General features: G+C 41.5%; 1 protein-coding gene across 1 annotated transcript in view; it reads right to left on the bottom strand.

Annotated features, from left to right (window-relative positions):
• Positions 1–668: 668 nt before the first annotated feature.
• Positions 669–15173, bottom strand: part of LOC147893819 (putative cytosolic oligopeptidase A) — a 164868-nt gene continuing 150363 nt past the window's right edge. The window contains exons 12-17 of the mRNA XM_087385768.1: positions 15012–15129; positions 14555–14714; positions 14368–14399; positions 14053–14118; positions 13896–13967; positions 669–1192 (exon numbers count right to left, since the gene is read on the bottom strand). Of these exons, the coding sequence (XP_087241894.1) occupies positions 1112–1192; positions 13896–13967; positions 14053–14118; positions 14368–14399; positions 14555–14714; positions 15012–15129 (529 nt within the window). The 3' untranslated portion in view covers positions 669–1111. The remainder of the gene's footprint in view (positions 1193–13895; positions 13968–14052; positions 14119–14367; positions 14400–14554; positions 14715–15011; positions 15130–15173) is intronic.

Here is a 15173-nt window from a genome sequence, read left to right on the forward strand (position 1 = left end):
GTCAAGACTCAATACCAATGACTATATTTAGCTCTTCTATGAGGTACACTGCTAGAATAGAACCACGTGTCCACTTCAACTTCACAATCAAGAATCAATACCAATGACTATATTTAGCTCTTCTACGAGGTACAATGCTAGAATAGAGATTATGTTTTGTTCCACCGGCAATGGAAGATTTATGAAAAAATCTTCAGTATACGGAGCATCCATATATAAAAACATTAACAGAATGGAGCTCCAAAAATAAAAAATGGGACAATGACTCAAAAAACAAAGATAGAGAAGAAACCCCACATAGTCACTAAGCTAAGATGGGAGAGGTAGGGAGGGGGACGACAAGAGTGTGGTGCCACTAAAGCGGGCATCCACTCCCAAGGATGATGTCTCAGACTAGAGAGAGAGAGAGAGAGAGAAGCTTCTTAACATCTGCAAAATACCAAAAGCTGAAATACATAATGTTCAGGAAACGTGTGTAGGGTGTCTAGCACAGTTTATGTAGCTACACACACACACAGAAAAGTCCGGCCATATTAAGGGAACTTTCCTCCTATTTCTTGTGAATGCAAGGGGAGATTTGTGAAACACTGCCACAACATATAGTGTTTCCTATATGACAAGGCATAAATAGGCTTCAAAAAGATATGCAGCGCTACACTGACACCATCTAAAAGCAAGAACATATCTTCTATATCAGATAATCGCTCAAACATGCCTGCATTTGAAGGAAAGCAGCATGTATTACAGAGGGCATGTCCTTCAAGACGATTATTCATATCCCCCAATGCTATTATTGTAATTCCTGGTGAGGAAGTGTTTTATCAACTTGAAGGTCCATTATGCATCCAGTGATTTTCCTTGAGAGGGGCAAACAGTGCACCCAATGTGATCAATTAGTCACATAACAGTTTCGCTCATTGTCGATGACAGCAAAAGAATTAGCTCTATACAAACTACTCCAAAGACGGACAGAAACCGCAATAATCGAAGTAATAATGCCTCCTATCTGCCACATGACTTGAAATAGAGTATATCCTGTCAACATGTCCTTTAGCTCATTCTAGTATATCCAGCATGAGTCTCCTTAAACCATGAAAAGGAATAGAATATTTTATGCAGAAACTTTCAACAGTCCATTGTGTCTAAGAAGGGCATCAGAGGAAGGTTCTCTGCCTCGGAAGTCGATGAACACCTACAATTGCAAACACAATCAAACAGGAATGTAGTCATAAACGTGCTCTTTTTCTTTCCTGTGGACAATAGACTCCACTCATGAAGGTTTTGAGAAAACAAACGTCACGCAAAGACAGAATCTCTCTCAGTTCAAAAAAATAAAGCAGAAGCAGAGAAGGCATATTCTCTCTCTCTCTGACATAATCTATCTTTATCTGCACATGCAAACCAAACTCTAGAGCCGCATATCAGAGCTACTCTATTGCAAGCTCTGCATATACAACCTGCTGTGATACCGATATGAGAATAATATCAGAATCATGATTGCAAGAGAGACCTTGCTGTGCACCATACTACAACACACACACACTACGCAAAACACAGAAGTAGTGTATGCCATTGTTAAGGTCGCCAAGGTCTCTTAGCTCCAATGGGATGGGACCTCCAAAAGGCTTTAAAAAACATCCAAACTGGCTTGATACTACAACACATGGCTGCCAACATACTCTGCTACCAGATTCTATCGTTAGAAGTCCATGCGGTCAGGATTGGGCCTGATTGAGAAATACAACAGCAGAAGTTTATGGTGGTTGTCCTTGACCCCATTTGATAACTAGTTTGATACAAAAACTAATAAAAGAATGACTTGATGACAGCCATAAAACAACTGAAATTACAAACATGTAAACTAGATTCTGCTCATTTCATGGATCTTCATATGTCTTCCAAGGGCATCTCATCTTCATACAAGCATCTCATCTGAGCTAATTCAAACAACACAGAAGTCAACAAACACGTCTTGCAGATCAAAGCTACAAAGTTTATGGAAAACCCTTTTTGTAACATGCAAAGGTCAATGATCGTGTAATGTGTAAGCAACACCTTTAAACCTTTGTGCGAGGCGTATGCATATGCACCATAAGAGGAAGAGAGAGATTTGGGTTAGAGAGAGAAGGTAGATGACACCAAATGGGAGCCCTGTACCCACTGAGGGGCCCCTTCCCCAAATAGGGAAGAATTTGCTTTATAGTTGGAGAACTGCAAAAGATACAAATGACACTCATCTATAAAACGCCTAACTTGGCTAAGCATATGTAAAATGATAAGGCACGTATTGATACAAATAAGACGTTGCATAAACTCAAATTCATAAGTGAAAAGATAAAGGTTTGCTAAAAAGACGGCACAATTAGTGCCCATGGGGATTCCTATAATTTGTTGAAACAAAGAATCACCTATTGTGATGTAAAGATTATCTAAAAGAAAATCTATCCAAGAGCAAACATCTTCCACACTTACTACCTTTGTGTATCTTTTCTGTTTAGAACCTATGTCATGATCTTCATTTTTTAGCCACAAGGAGTCAAAGCATAAGGCTGTTTTCTCAACTTTTAGCACTTTGCATCTATCTTTGTCAAATCTCAGATTGAAAACTTCAGCCACTAGCTTTTTTATTCTAAGCTTCAAGTCTTCCAGCTCAATCTTTGTGTAAAGTGTCGTAAAATCATAGGTTTGAAGGAGAATAGGAGACTCTTTTTCCTGAATGCTTCGAGAGGAATTAAAAAATTTTACAACAGGAATCACTCCTACAGTCGTTTAAAATCCAGCTTGAGTGCGAGGGGACATCTGCCTCTTTTAATAAGTCCCTCCAAAGTTCATGGACACTAGGCAACATGGCTTTGAAGCAGTAGCTTAGCCATTTAGAGACATCCGTCAAAGTAGTCTCACAAGCAGCTACAATAAATCTGGGAGTTTTGTGAAACTTCCAAGCAGCACAAAGAAAAGGTATACTTGGATTGCAAACAAACCCAGAAGACTTGCAAAAACTTTGATGTTTTGAGATCAAATCCTTTTGAGAAACTAAGGCAGGGGTGTAAGTTTTGGCAAGCGAGTTCACTTCTCTCAAAAGACATTCTCAGTAAAACTTTTTGCAAATAAAAACAAAGTTATTGGAACATTTGTCCATATAAGAAATGACAAAATTCCTATGGAATTTTCGAAGAAGAGTTTCATCTTCTTTAGAAAGATGGTTACTTTGCTTTGAGCAATTAACCGAAGGGACTTCTTCTAGTTTCAAAGCAACTTTCTTCAAAATCTTCCCTTTCCATTCTGATAAGATATTTTGAACTCCTAAACATTGTTCTAATTGCAAAACAAACTTTGAGATTCCCTTATCGATAGCTTTTAAAAGGCAAGACTCTTTAAAAGAGTCCAATCGAAATTTCGTGCCTTTCATGAAAAGGTCTCTTAAGTTACTAGAAAGCAAAATTGAGGTATCAATTGTGACTACATGTCCTAAATCAGCATCAATAAAGCTTTGGAATCTCTTACTTTTACAACAACAAGGTTCTCTAAGGATAGAAGATTTTGAATGCTATGAAAGCCTTTTACCTATCTCTCCATAGTTGAAAGCCTTTTGTCCTAAAGTTTTTACATACTTCCAAGCTACTGCTGGATGCTTCCAAATTCTTCTCACAAAATGAGGGAGTGATTTCATTACTTCAGGAGACTTCAAAATTGAGTTTAAGCGTATCTTGTCAAGTGAGGGAGAAGTAAAAATACAAATCAAGAGTTCCTTAGTTAGATAGACTTCTTTACTTTGAAAGGAAGCTTTTACTTTAGCGATCCAACAAAGTTTTAAGTTGTATAAAATGGAGCTTATTTACTTTTCCAAGGTGTATTGAAGTTTAAAAAAAACCTTGACATTATATTTTTCAAAAAAAATTATTGAAAAAAGACCCAGAGACATTAATCTATCTAGGTAGAGTAGTCTTCTTTTTTAGTCTCGAGAAGCAAAAACTCTTGGAACTGAGGAAGTTAAAGGAACTAAAGGAGGGGGAAGTGGAGGAAGAGGAAGTGAGGGAGGCAACTCACGAACAACATGTGAGATTACAGGAGAGCTAGGACAACCTCGTAACATGACTTTAGGTTTCCATACGATGTTAGGTGTATGATTATGTTCGTAATGAGGAATGTTAAAGGGCTTGATATGAGTTCTCCACATCAAAAGGTTCTTTTATTTTTACGAAGATGTATGTTATAGACAACATAAATTACTTGCGTGGCATGAATAGGACCAATAGAGACAGAAGTCTTGAGATGCTTGTTTCTAAGACGTCTTAGTTTATTAAGAATTCTTATGTTATTATTAGTATAATGACTGCTAACTCATAAAGCCTTAAAGTTAGACCAATTAATGTTACCTTCCCCAAATCATGAAGATTATTCATGTTTGACCTAGCTAAAAAGTTAAACCTTTCTCTATATATGTTTCTTCTAACTTTTTTGTTTTGATTTACCGAGCTAGACCCAACTAAATCACCTACCAAAGAGACAAGACCATCACTAGTATTTCCAATGTTGTTAGGTGAGGTCAAACGATCCAACATTGGGGAACTTACTTGCACTCTCCCTGCCCATCCCAAGGCAGTTTCTCCCTTGCTATATCCACTAATTCTAGCAAGAGCGAGACTAGTATTTAGGAGGGGGCTTGCTTGCACAGTCGTTACTCGTCCCAAGGTAACTCCTCCCTTGCTACTACCAGGGAATGTCACAGGAGCCACATGACATCCCAAGAGATCGCCCTGTTGGTTTCCAAAAGGCAAATTCATCATAGCATGTATCGCTAAGCCACTATACCCCCAAACTGGCGATTACAGTTAGGGTTAGCCAGGGCCCCAAGGCTACTGTAAGAGCTTAATCAACCTAGAAGCACCACAGAAAGAGAAAAAGAAAAGAAAAGTTACCAATAATTTAAAAAATAAAATAAAATAAAAAATAAAGCGGTCATACAATGAAATAAACCAAGGAGAGCAACTAAAACAAAATGCAAAAGCACACTTTTTAAAGAAATAAATTTAAAAAAAAACTCAAATTAAGAGAGAGAGAGAGAGAGAGAGAGAGAGAGAGAGAGAATTGAAAATAAAAATTCAATTAAATTATTAAACAAAAAGAAAAGGATTAAAATAATAATAAGAATAAATGAGAATAAGTTTAGCCGTTGGGGCTTCTGCACCCACGTAAGATAAAACAATGTAGTTGAATAGCTGATCACCACTTGGACGAAAATTCAAAGAATTTGCATGTCCGCTAAGGTGATAGAAAAATATGCCTTTGTAAGACTAGAATAAGTCCAATCATACAAATTTAGACTTTTTGTTGTTCTAAAGATCAAAAATCTACATAGAAAATAAAAGAGAATATGAAAGAGAAGAAAAAAGAGGTAAACAAAAACTTTTAAGAAAAACAAAAGAAAGACATACTTAGGGACTGCTGAACTGAGGGCTATCTTGCAGGTGATGTTTGGAAGGGCTCAGGGCTGCACCAGGCTCGAGAATTGAGGCTGAAATGCTAGGGAGCTGGATGAGAAATGAGGGCAGCAAGCCCCCCTTTAAAGAGGGAGCTATGGGGGTGGTAGGGCTGAGCCAACCAGCCACAAATAAACCGACCAGCCAGTTGGCTGGTTGAGCTCACATCCCAACCCCCTTGCTGCCTAGGGAGCGGCACAGGGCAGCCTATAAAGGCAGCTCTTCCCCAGCCCATTCTCCCCTCATGGGAGCTCCTTGGTCCAGCCTTGGGGGCCCCTCTGGGCTCCTAACCTAGGCTGAGCCCTACACCTAGCTAAAACCCTAAGATGGAAACACTAACCTACTGTTCTCCAGTGGGTACTAGTGAACAAGGACCTGACGTCTGGCTTGACCTAAGGCTGAGAGACTGACCTGCATAGCTCGTGCCTGACTGTCCCTGGACAAGGGCTCATAATGGGTCATGGCATACGACAAAATATCCTATCATAGGAGCTATTAGCACTTTGTCGATGAAACCAATTGTCACCTTGCACCCAAGTGCAGGGGTGCATGTGATACTTTCACCTCATTACAGTATAAGAAGCATTTTGAAGTAAATGAAAAAGGGATGGGATATGTTATCTTTATGCTCCACATCTTTAAGAGCTAAAGTGAGCTTATTGCACTATTAAATGTGCCTTGGATTTTCACCTCATTACAGTATAAGAAGCATGTAATACTTTCACCTCATTACAGTATAAGAAGCATTTTGAAGTAAATGAAAAAGGAATGGGATATGTTATCTTTATGCTTCACATCTTTAAGAGCTGAAGTGAGCTTATTGCACTATTAAATGTGCCTTGGATTTTATGTTGTATTACGCAAGAGAGAGACGTTGGTAGCTTCAGTCATGTGCTGCTATGAATGTTTCTTAGCAATGCCACACCTAGTCTTTACATTAGCGATATAATGGAAAAGATCCCTCTAGTTTCAAAATTTTCTTTTGTAGATCAGTAAAATAAGACACATCAAGGAGGAGATGTCACAAGCCACTCTTTGGCATTCCACATAACATGTTATTTGCACTAGCCTTTGGGAGCACCAAACCTGCCATATTAGGGGTCATCCACCAGATGGAGAGACCTTGTCCTTATTTTTTGAAGAGTAACCACAACCTCTTCTAAGTAGAAGAGAGGAAGATGACCAAAGTTCAAATGTGAAGTATTCCACAAGAATCCCACATAAGCTCTTAGCAAAAGAGGGTCAACACTTCAGATGACAAGACAAACCCTAAAATTCGATGCATGCCACGCACAATGCTAAGATGCCCTCAGCCTAACCCTAATACCACTCTCCAACACTACAATTTTGATACCCCTTTCAACAAATTACCGTAACGGACACACTCCTAACCACTTTGAGATTGTTAACTTTGGAATTCCTTAATTTTCCCTAACGAATCCTAACCATTAGCATTGCTCACATACGAGGAGATGCTCAGAGACCTCCCCCAACTAGAGGCATACTCTTTGAGTTTCAGGCTTCGCTAATATGAGACCTAGGCTAGATGTTCGATCAAGCTTTTACGGCATGTCTTTACAACCCTTTCCTAGTCATGCAACTGAGGTTGAACATACAATCAGCCATGTGATTAGCTTGACCAACTCCAAGATTCACTAGCCAAGCATGTGGTTAGGCAACCGAGTTCTTTCATGCCAAGTCTTCTTACACAGGATCAGGCAAGCTCAAGTGTAAACCCCATCTACCCAACACACCCTGAGGTTAGGACATTGATTGAAGCATTGACTTCATGCAAGGAATGCAAGAGTGAGAATCTTCACCAAGCGGCAAAACAAGCCCATCAACACAACATGCTAGATCTTGGATGACACATAACATACAAGACCTTGGTACCCTACGTGCATCAAGGAGTGCAATGTCAATCACCAAATTATTTGCTCTTGTACTTGTCACATTGATTTCACTCGGCTAAGCAACTACCTTCATTGATGCCAAGTGCAGGTGGCGCACCAATGAGGCCATCAATTAGGTGACCATAACCAATGATCATATGGACAACTTTCCTCAAAGGTCACAAAGCAAGCATGGACAAGGCGTCATCAATTGTAGTGAGTAGAGGCGCCATCTCTCAATGATACCGTTTATGGATTGTCAAGGCACCATCTCTCAAAGCTATGCTTTATCAATAGGGTAAGAAAAGCTAAGGTGGAAATGTGTTAATAGAGTAAGATCTTGTTATATTTTCTTGTTAAAAGAAAGGGATCGATAATTTTGGTACAAAAAAGAAGAAAATTTGAATAGATTCTTCTTTAACTACATGGCATCAATCTCAAAGAAATTGAAAAAATACTCCATTAGTGAGTACATATTGAAGTTAGTAAGACCAATACATACTTAATATTTCTAATAATCTATGGAAAAATTAGCTACAAATCCTTCATCATTGCCAATAATTTTAATTTCATTAAACTACAATTAAATTACGATTGATTATTTTATAGGTTTTGCATTGAATTTTCTCTCTTTGCATGTGCGTTGTATTCCGATACAAATTCGGCAAGTGAAATAAGCTTGAGGCTTGCTGGTCGTGCGGCGTAGCGATCTGTAATTGAAGCGCACATGATGTCGGTCGAGTCATTGGGTAATGTTTGTAAGACTTTGTTAGGTTTTAGCACAGCTGCACGCTGCTGCAATGGTGCTGTATTTATGAACTGCACTGTACGAGAACCGTGGTGCATCGCCAGTGAAAGGATTAGGTAGACTGCCTGCTGTGTTGACATGTGTTACAAGTATAAAAATGCAGCTCCCATTTTCTTGATTCGTTCAACCATGTCATCGCTGTCTTGGTTTGATTTCTTTATTGTATCGTTAAATGCTCTAGTGATTGTGTTGTCTACCTTTGTGAGGTACAAAGTGCAATATGCGACCACTGCATATGGGTCCAATATGAACTGAGCGTCAGTGTTGGCATCCCATAACGATGCCAACAACTTTGCAAATGGGTTTGTCCAAGCATCCGAATGGCTTCCTTTGAAGAAAGAGCGTTGGCCGCTTTAAATTTGCTCGCAAACACAGCATACATTCTTCCTTGGTTAGTCTTAATTTATTTAAAAATTATGTGAAATTGTGCAATGAAGCAAAGGTCGAGTCGTTCAGCTTTCTTCTTGTACGTTCCTTTTGAATTCAAATTTGTGTTCAACATTCTTCTTGATACTTTCTTCTCGTAAGTCCCTTTCATTCTTCTCGTAAGTCAAATCTTATTTGTCAAGTCCCTTTCATTCTTCTCGTAAGTCAAATCTTATTTGTCGCTCTTGCTCGTGATAGTAAGTCAAATCTTATTTGTCGCTCTTGCTTGTGATAGTAATCTTATTTGAGCAAGAATCTTATTTGTCGTGCTCGCAAGGTTAGATTTGATATGCAAGGAGTTATCATGGAGAGGTTCCAAGATTGTTGTTTCATCCATTGGTGGTATTGGAAAATGAAACCTACAAATTGCCTTGCCTTTTTTTTGGCATGTGCATGTGTGTCTATGGCATTGTGTTGATTGCAATGACTCAGGGAGCAATGACAGATCACAGGATATGTATTGATCCACAAAGTGTGTTACAGGCTCGCTTGATTTACCATAAAAAATAGGGGCCCCTTCCACCCAAAGCAAGGCATGATCATGCTCGCTACTACCACGGTTTTGAAATTCGGTCGCAAAGTAGAAATCTGTGATCTTCCTGAAAAATTGTGTATCAGCCTTCAAAAGCTTTCTCAAGGCTTGCATTCAGTGATCATAATACCATGCACAAGTGACGGGGTCATCACGGACCAGCTCGTGCGTTGCAAGCTGGGTTTTATTACTATTGCGCTCAGTTGACCGTAACTCCCTTAGTCCGTCCAACAACGCTGACCAATTGCTCTCTCCACTTGTAAACATCACGAAGAATGTCGATGGGCCTAGTTGGCGAACCATTGCAAACAATCTTTCTCGCTGGCGTTCCAAGTAGTGCGGAGATGTCCGGATGCTTTCAAGTTCTCGGCAACCAATATCTAATTTCAGGAGTATATCTAAGCTGGGTCTGGTTTTGACATCCTTAGCAATTATAACCCTACCGTTCAACTGTGCCTTACACATACATTCGTGAATCCACACTGCACTAGCAACAAAGTGCATTAAGATCTTTACTGCTTTGAAGAAAAGGTTTTGGATGTGAGTTGCAAAGCGTCGGTCACTGTGCAGGATCTCCCACTGGTCAACTTTTTGGTAGCTGAGCATATTGAGCATATGCTCATACCTTGGCTGACCAAACAATAGCGTTGGGTAGTTTAGCTCCTCGAAATGCTTGTCTATATATATACCCATTGGCTTTTGGTTTTCGCTTGGAGCAATCACTGTGATGGTTGAGATTGTATCAAAAATCTCAGTTGTGTCGACATATCCATGTACTAGTGTGTCTGTGAAGGGGTCTGCCTCTTGTTTTGGAGTCATACTTTCCTCTGTAAAGCAGGCGTCGGTATTGCATTGTGCATTCATCCTAAGCTGGAAATGTGGAAGCCACAGTTGTGAGATTGAGACACCCTCTTGCTTGTACAAGGGTGTTTCAATGAGCCTTTTTAATGCTTTTATTACTAGATTGGGGCGAACATTTCTAGTAATATATGGAGTTTGGTACTCTAGTTTTCGCTTTATTGCGACTCCAATTGTCATGTTATCGTCTAGTTGTCGCGGAAGCATGGTTTGAATGCTCTCTAAGTTAGTTGCAGCCTTTATGATACTCCCTTTTAGCAAATACTGGCAAAAGTGTAAATATTATCGTATTTGGCCGAAGGTTGCCCGTGGTGCAACGAGCCTTTCTTCAAGTTCAGTAAATAGCTGTACTTGTTCAATTGGGCTATTCAATCTCATATTCATGAGCGACACTAAAGTAGGCACTTGGCCACACTCAACTTGCCATTTATAGCTAGAACAGATAGAATTACTGGATGCTCTGATACGGTCCTCATCTATGGCTACAGTCTCCACTAGCAGCGCAATGATTTCTTCAGTTGCTTCTTTGATTTGGTATTTGAATAGTAACCTTTCGCAACAACAGCAAGGATGTGTAGGAGTGTCTGAGATGAGCGATAGAAATTTATTGATTGGCCCGCTGCGCTTTCATTTGCTTGTCCCTTTGTGTGTTTGGTCGTCTTGATAGAACTGGGTCTTGGTGGGGAACTCCTGATCCCCCCTCCAAGCCTTGGATGTGTGAAGCTGGAGAAGGTCTAATCGTATGATATGGTTAATCTCATCATGTGAAAGGAGCTCCGGTGGCGCATCCATGTTGTATTGAAAGGGGGGGAGCCTATCCATCTGGATACTGTGGCTATCACACCATGTAGAGACTCGCGCATACCATGTTGTATCAAAGCCAGGCGTCGGGATGACTCCAGTGCCAATCTCGGTAATCTCCACTGAGGTAGGGCCCAAACTCCGTGGAGAAACGTCACGGTCTGGAAGAGGGTGTCCACTTGGAGCGGTGTCATGGCGAACTCTACCCGTATGATCTGATGGGGAACTGAAGGCTTACTCCGAATCATCTTGGATCCCATGATCACCTGTAGCCTCTCAAATCCCTCCCAGTGAGTAGCTGAAAGGTCACTCCCCCAGTAAGGTGCTGCATACATGGCAGTTGGTTTCACGAGTGTGTCAAAAAGGCATCCCTTCGTCGGTGGATCTTGGAAATGCCCCTGGAATCACTGTCTCTCGAATCGGGCCAGGGCATCCTTCCCTTGTATGAGTCATGCTTCGGCAGCATGGGTCATCATGAAACCTGGTCCCGTGAAGTCCGGGTCCGTGAATACCGCCCCTATTTACATGTAGGACTGCACCATCTCCACTGGCTCCCCACAGTAAGTGAAACTATGTTGACGTCGATGTTGATGAAGCACTGCTTGGGATGTGTTGAAGATCATATCCTTGGTTTTCCCAAGGTTGGTTGTCAAGTCCCTCTCTCTGCAGAACATCTCCAAGGCCTCCAAGTGTTTTCTGCAAACCCTCGGTTGAGGACGAAATGAGGACTATGTCATCTGCATATAGTAGTATCTGTACCATCAAATTAGCCGATAGGGAGCCCTCTCCTCCTAGGCGATCAACAAAGGATGTGATCTCATCAATGTATAGCCTGAAGAGAGTCGGTGAGAGGGGCAACGTTGCTTCACCCCTATGGTGCTCTCAACCCAATTTGATAGCCCCCCAGGAACGTGGACTCGCCCTTTGACGGACTCGTATAGACGCATCACTCCCCAGATCACGACCTTTGGGAGATGTAGCTCCTGTAGTCGCCTGAATAGGCAAGAGCGAGGGACTGTGTCAAAAGGCTTCCGAAAGTCCACGAAGCAAGTGTAGACCTTCTGGCATCTCGACTTCTCCTCGATGATGGCTCTCAGGGTTGTCCTCGATGATGGCTCTCAGGGTTAAAATATGGTCCAGTGTGGAGTGTTGTCTTCGGAAGCCTGCTTGCCCAAGATCCCGCTGTCCATGATCCTCTGTATAACTATTGATCGCCCTCTCCAGTATCGATCCATAAATCTTAGCCAAAGTGTGGCCAAATCATGAGAGTGCGCTAGTTCCCAGTATCCATGGGGTTCCTTGCCTTATGTATGGGTACAATGGTGGTAGTTCTTCAAGTAGGTGGGGACCCGTGACATGCTGCATGGTTGAACAAATGTGCTAGAACCGGGGCCAAGACCTCTTGTCCACGTACGAACTGCTCTTTACGTAGACCCTCATGGTTTGGTGCTCTCGGTTGTGCAGACGAAGGAGGGCATACCTCACGTTCTGTGCAGTGAACAAGTGACAAGTAGTGGGTCTGGGCATAGAGGACATGTCTGGTTGCATCTGACCTAGGATGTTGTATAAGGAGCATGCATATCTATGCCAAATCTCTGGGTCCGTGATGAGAATGGGCCGTTTTCCCTTTTGAGGATATCGGAGCATAGTCTCATCATTAGGCCCCAGTACCTCGAGGATAAGAGAGCCTCACACGCCTCGTGGATTGCTATTGGACAGATACGAGTCTCACCCCATTACCTGCGGATTAAGGTTGAGAGAGCAACCGAGAGTAGTGGGTGTATAGACTATGCACGATGGAGGAGATCGAGACATAGGAGCGCTCTCTATGTGTTTGTCCGACCTACTATGAGATCCGAGGACGATACCACTATCTCTTTCAGGAGGGGCTCCTCTTCAGACCACTTACACGGCTAATACATTTTCCCGACCAGGTCTGCATTGGGCTCTACCTGATTGAGATGCGAAGACACACAGATCCCCTTGTGTGGCAGGCTAGAGATCAGCCACAGTCGATGCCTCAAAACACCGAGCTAGACCGAGCACAGACATGCGTCACTGATTTTTACGCATCAGAGCCAGCGCCACATGAGATCGAGGGGGAGGAACTCGAGGAGACGAGAGCACTATGGATCAGCAATGAGACCCGTCATCACCATGATATGGCTGGACGAGAGACGCGGAGACCACACACAACACGTGGGGCGACCGGAGCACGCACGGTTGAGGTTGGACCTATCTCAGCGCTTCTCAAAGGGGACCGCCAGAGACAAGGCATTACTCTCGATGTAGCCCATCGGATACAAAGATCCAAGAGAGCACGCCCCCCGCCACCGTGGGAGACAGCCCGACAGACAGAGATATGTGAGCTCTTTGTATCACATCAGAGGGCCATCAGGGAGCCGGGCTATATAGAGCCTCCACACGTACTTGGAGCTCTGGTTCTAAGCAGTTGATTGCCCTCTTTTTTCCTACTATGTTTTGTACTAGTTGTATTAGTTTTTTTTTTTGGCATTCTTAGCATTTGGCACTCAGCAAGGGCCTTAGTGAGCCCTTTGCTTCAGCCCACAGTGGCTTGTATGGGTTACATATATCTTGTATCTCGTCTTATAGACCCGCGAGGTCTCCTGAAGACGTTAATACACCTTTCTTTCTTTCTTTATTTCTTTCTCTCTCTCTCATTTGATTTAATGCAATCCATGCTTCAGTACCGTTTTCGTATGTATTGGTCACATCATTAAACTAAACACTTATGAGGGGTCCTATTACGGCAATTATTCCTAAAGACCCATAGAATGCAAACCATAACTGAAGCTATATCTTTTGAAAAGTTGTAATTTATAACTTTGTTTGTTGATACTATTATCAGTTCAGCAGTCCACGAGTACTATTTATTCCTGGGACAAGAAGATAATATCCTAAGAAAGACACCCACTTCAACCTGCTAAAACATGCGACAACTCGCACTATTTATTCCTGGGACAAGAAGACACCCACTTCAACCTGCTAAAACATGCGACAGTGCGACAATTTCCTGCACTCAAATCAAACTGAGATTTGAAGATAAGCTTTAAAAGTGAATTTCCAGATGTTCAGACCTTTAATGGCGGTCTGCCTCCACCCAGAGCAAGTACAGTTTCACGAAACCTTTGTCCAGTTTCTTTCACGGCCTGTTAACATGATAGCGCTACTGGTTTAGAATGCAGATGAGTCAACGACAATTCAGCAGTGCAAGGACTTGAAAGCAATACTCACAATCTCGTTATCTAAACCTGCCTCTTCAAATGCAGAGAACGCATCAGCTGATAATACTTCCGCCCACTGCCAATCAAACCAATCACAATTTATTTCATACAGCTAGATGTAATAAATCAGCTACAACTTCCCGAAATAGATGTAATAAATCACTATTTAATTCATACAGCTAGATGAGCTACAACTTCTCCAGGAAATCCAGAAGAAATCATCAGACTGGAATTAGGCACCATTAACATCCTCTTCTAATTACTATCTGTAGGTCACACTAATAGTAAATAGTAGAACCTTGCAAAGGAACAAAAAGAAATTTACCTTGTAGCTGTAGTAACCTGCAGCATAACCACCTGTTTGACAAGGCAAAGGTCATTGCAGTGACAATACCAAAGCCAGGAGACTAAAATTGCTTTTTTTTTAAATAGCAGGCTCCTGCAATGGTAAATTTATATCCTTATTATATTTTACAGCAATTTCTATAAATACCCAAGGACCCAACAACCACCTGCAAAAATATGTTGAAAGCTGCAAAGCATTCTGTCTTCTGGAATTAATGGGATAACCAGAGTTCTTTGTCCCACTCTTCTGTCTACATCAAAAATGGTCTCCTCTCCACCAGGTACAAACTTCGAATGTAACTCCAAATCAACGCTTGCAAAGTGTATCTATGGAACATACGAAACAAAAACAATGCATCTAGGCTTGAAAAGGAACTGTCTTTATAAAACCAAGCTCTTCTATAAAGAAAACCATCTCAATTATGGTGTGTCAAAGAAAACAGAAGCAAGCAGACCAATTGAGAACCATCATTTAAAGGCATGCTCCAATCTGCCATGGAAAGGTTCCAATGCATGCAGTTATATGACACCATGAGGAGAGAGTTTTGAGCTTTCTTCCAAAAAAATAAGCAATATAGACCGGAGCTATTAAAGCAGGCATATGAAGAAGACTGACGATATTACCTGACGCAAACTGAGGGAAGCTGCCCTGAATGTCCTTGCAGCTAGCAGTTTTTGATAAATTTCCTCAGAAAGAGTTTCGCCAGTCTGATAATGCTTAGCTATTCCCAGCAATGTAGCTCTGCAATTATAAAGAAGAGCTGAGAAACACAAATCATTGAACAT

Source organism: Dipteris shenzhenensis, chromosome 15 (genome assembly GCF_047967505.1).
Source record: "Dipteris shenzhenensis isolate YYH24624 ecotype China chromosome 15, Dip_SZ_1.0, whole genome shotgun sequence".
In the NCBI taxonomy this organism is placed as follows: domain Eukaryota; kingdom Viridiplantae; phylum Streptophyta; class Polypodiopsida; order Gleicheniales; family Dipteridaceae; genus Dipteris; species Dipteris shenzhenensis.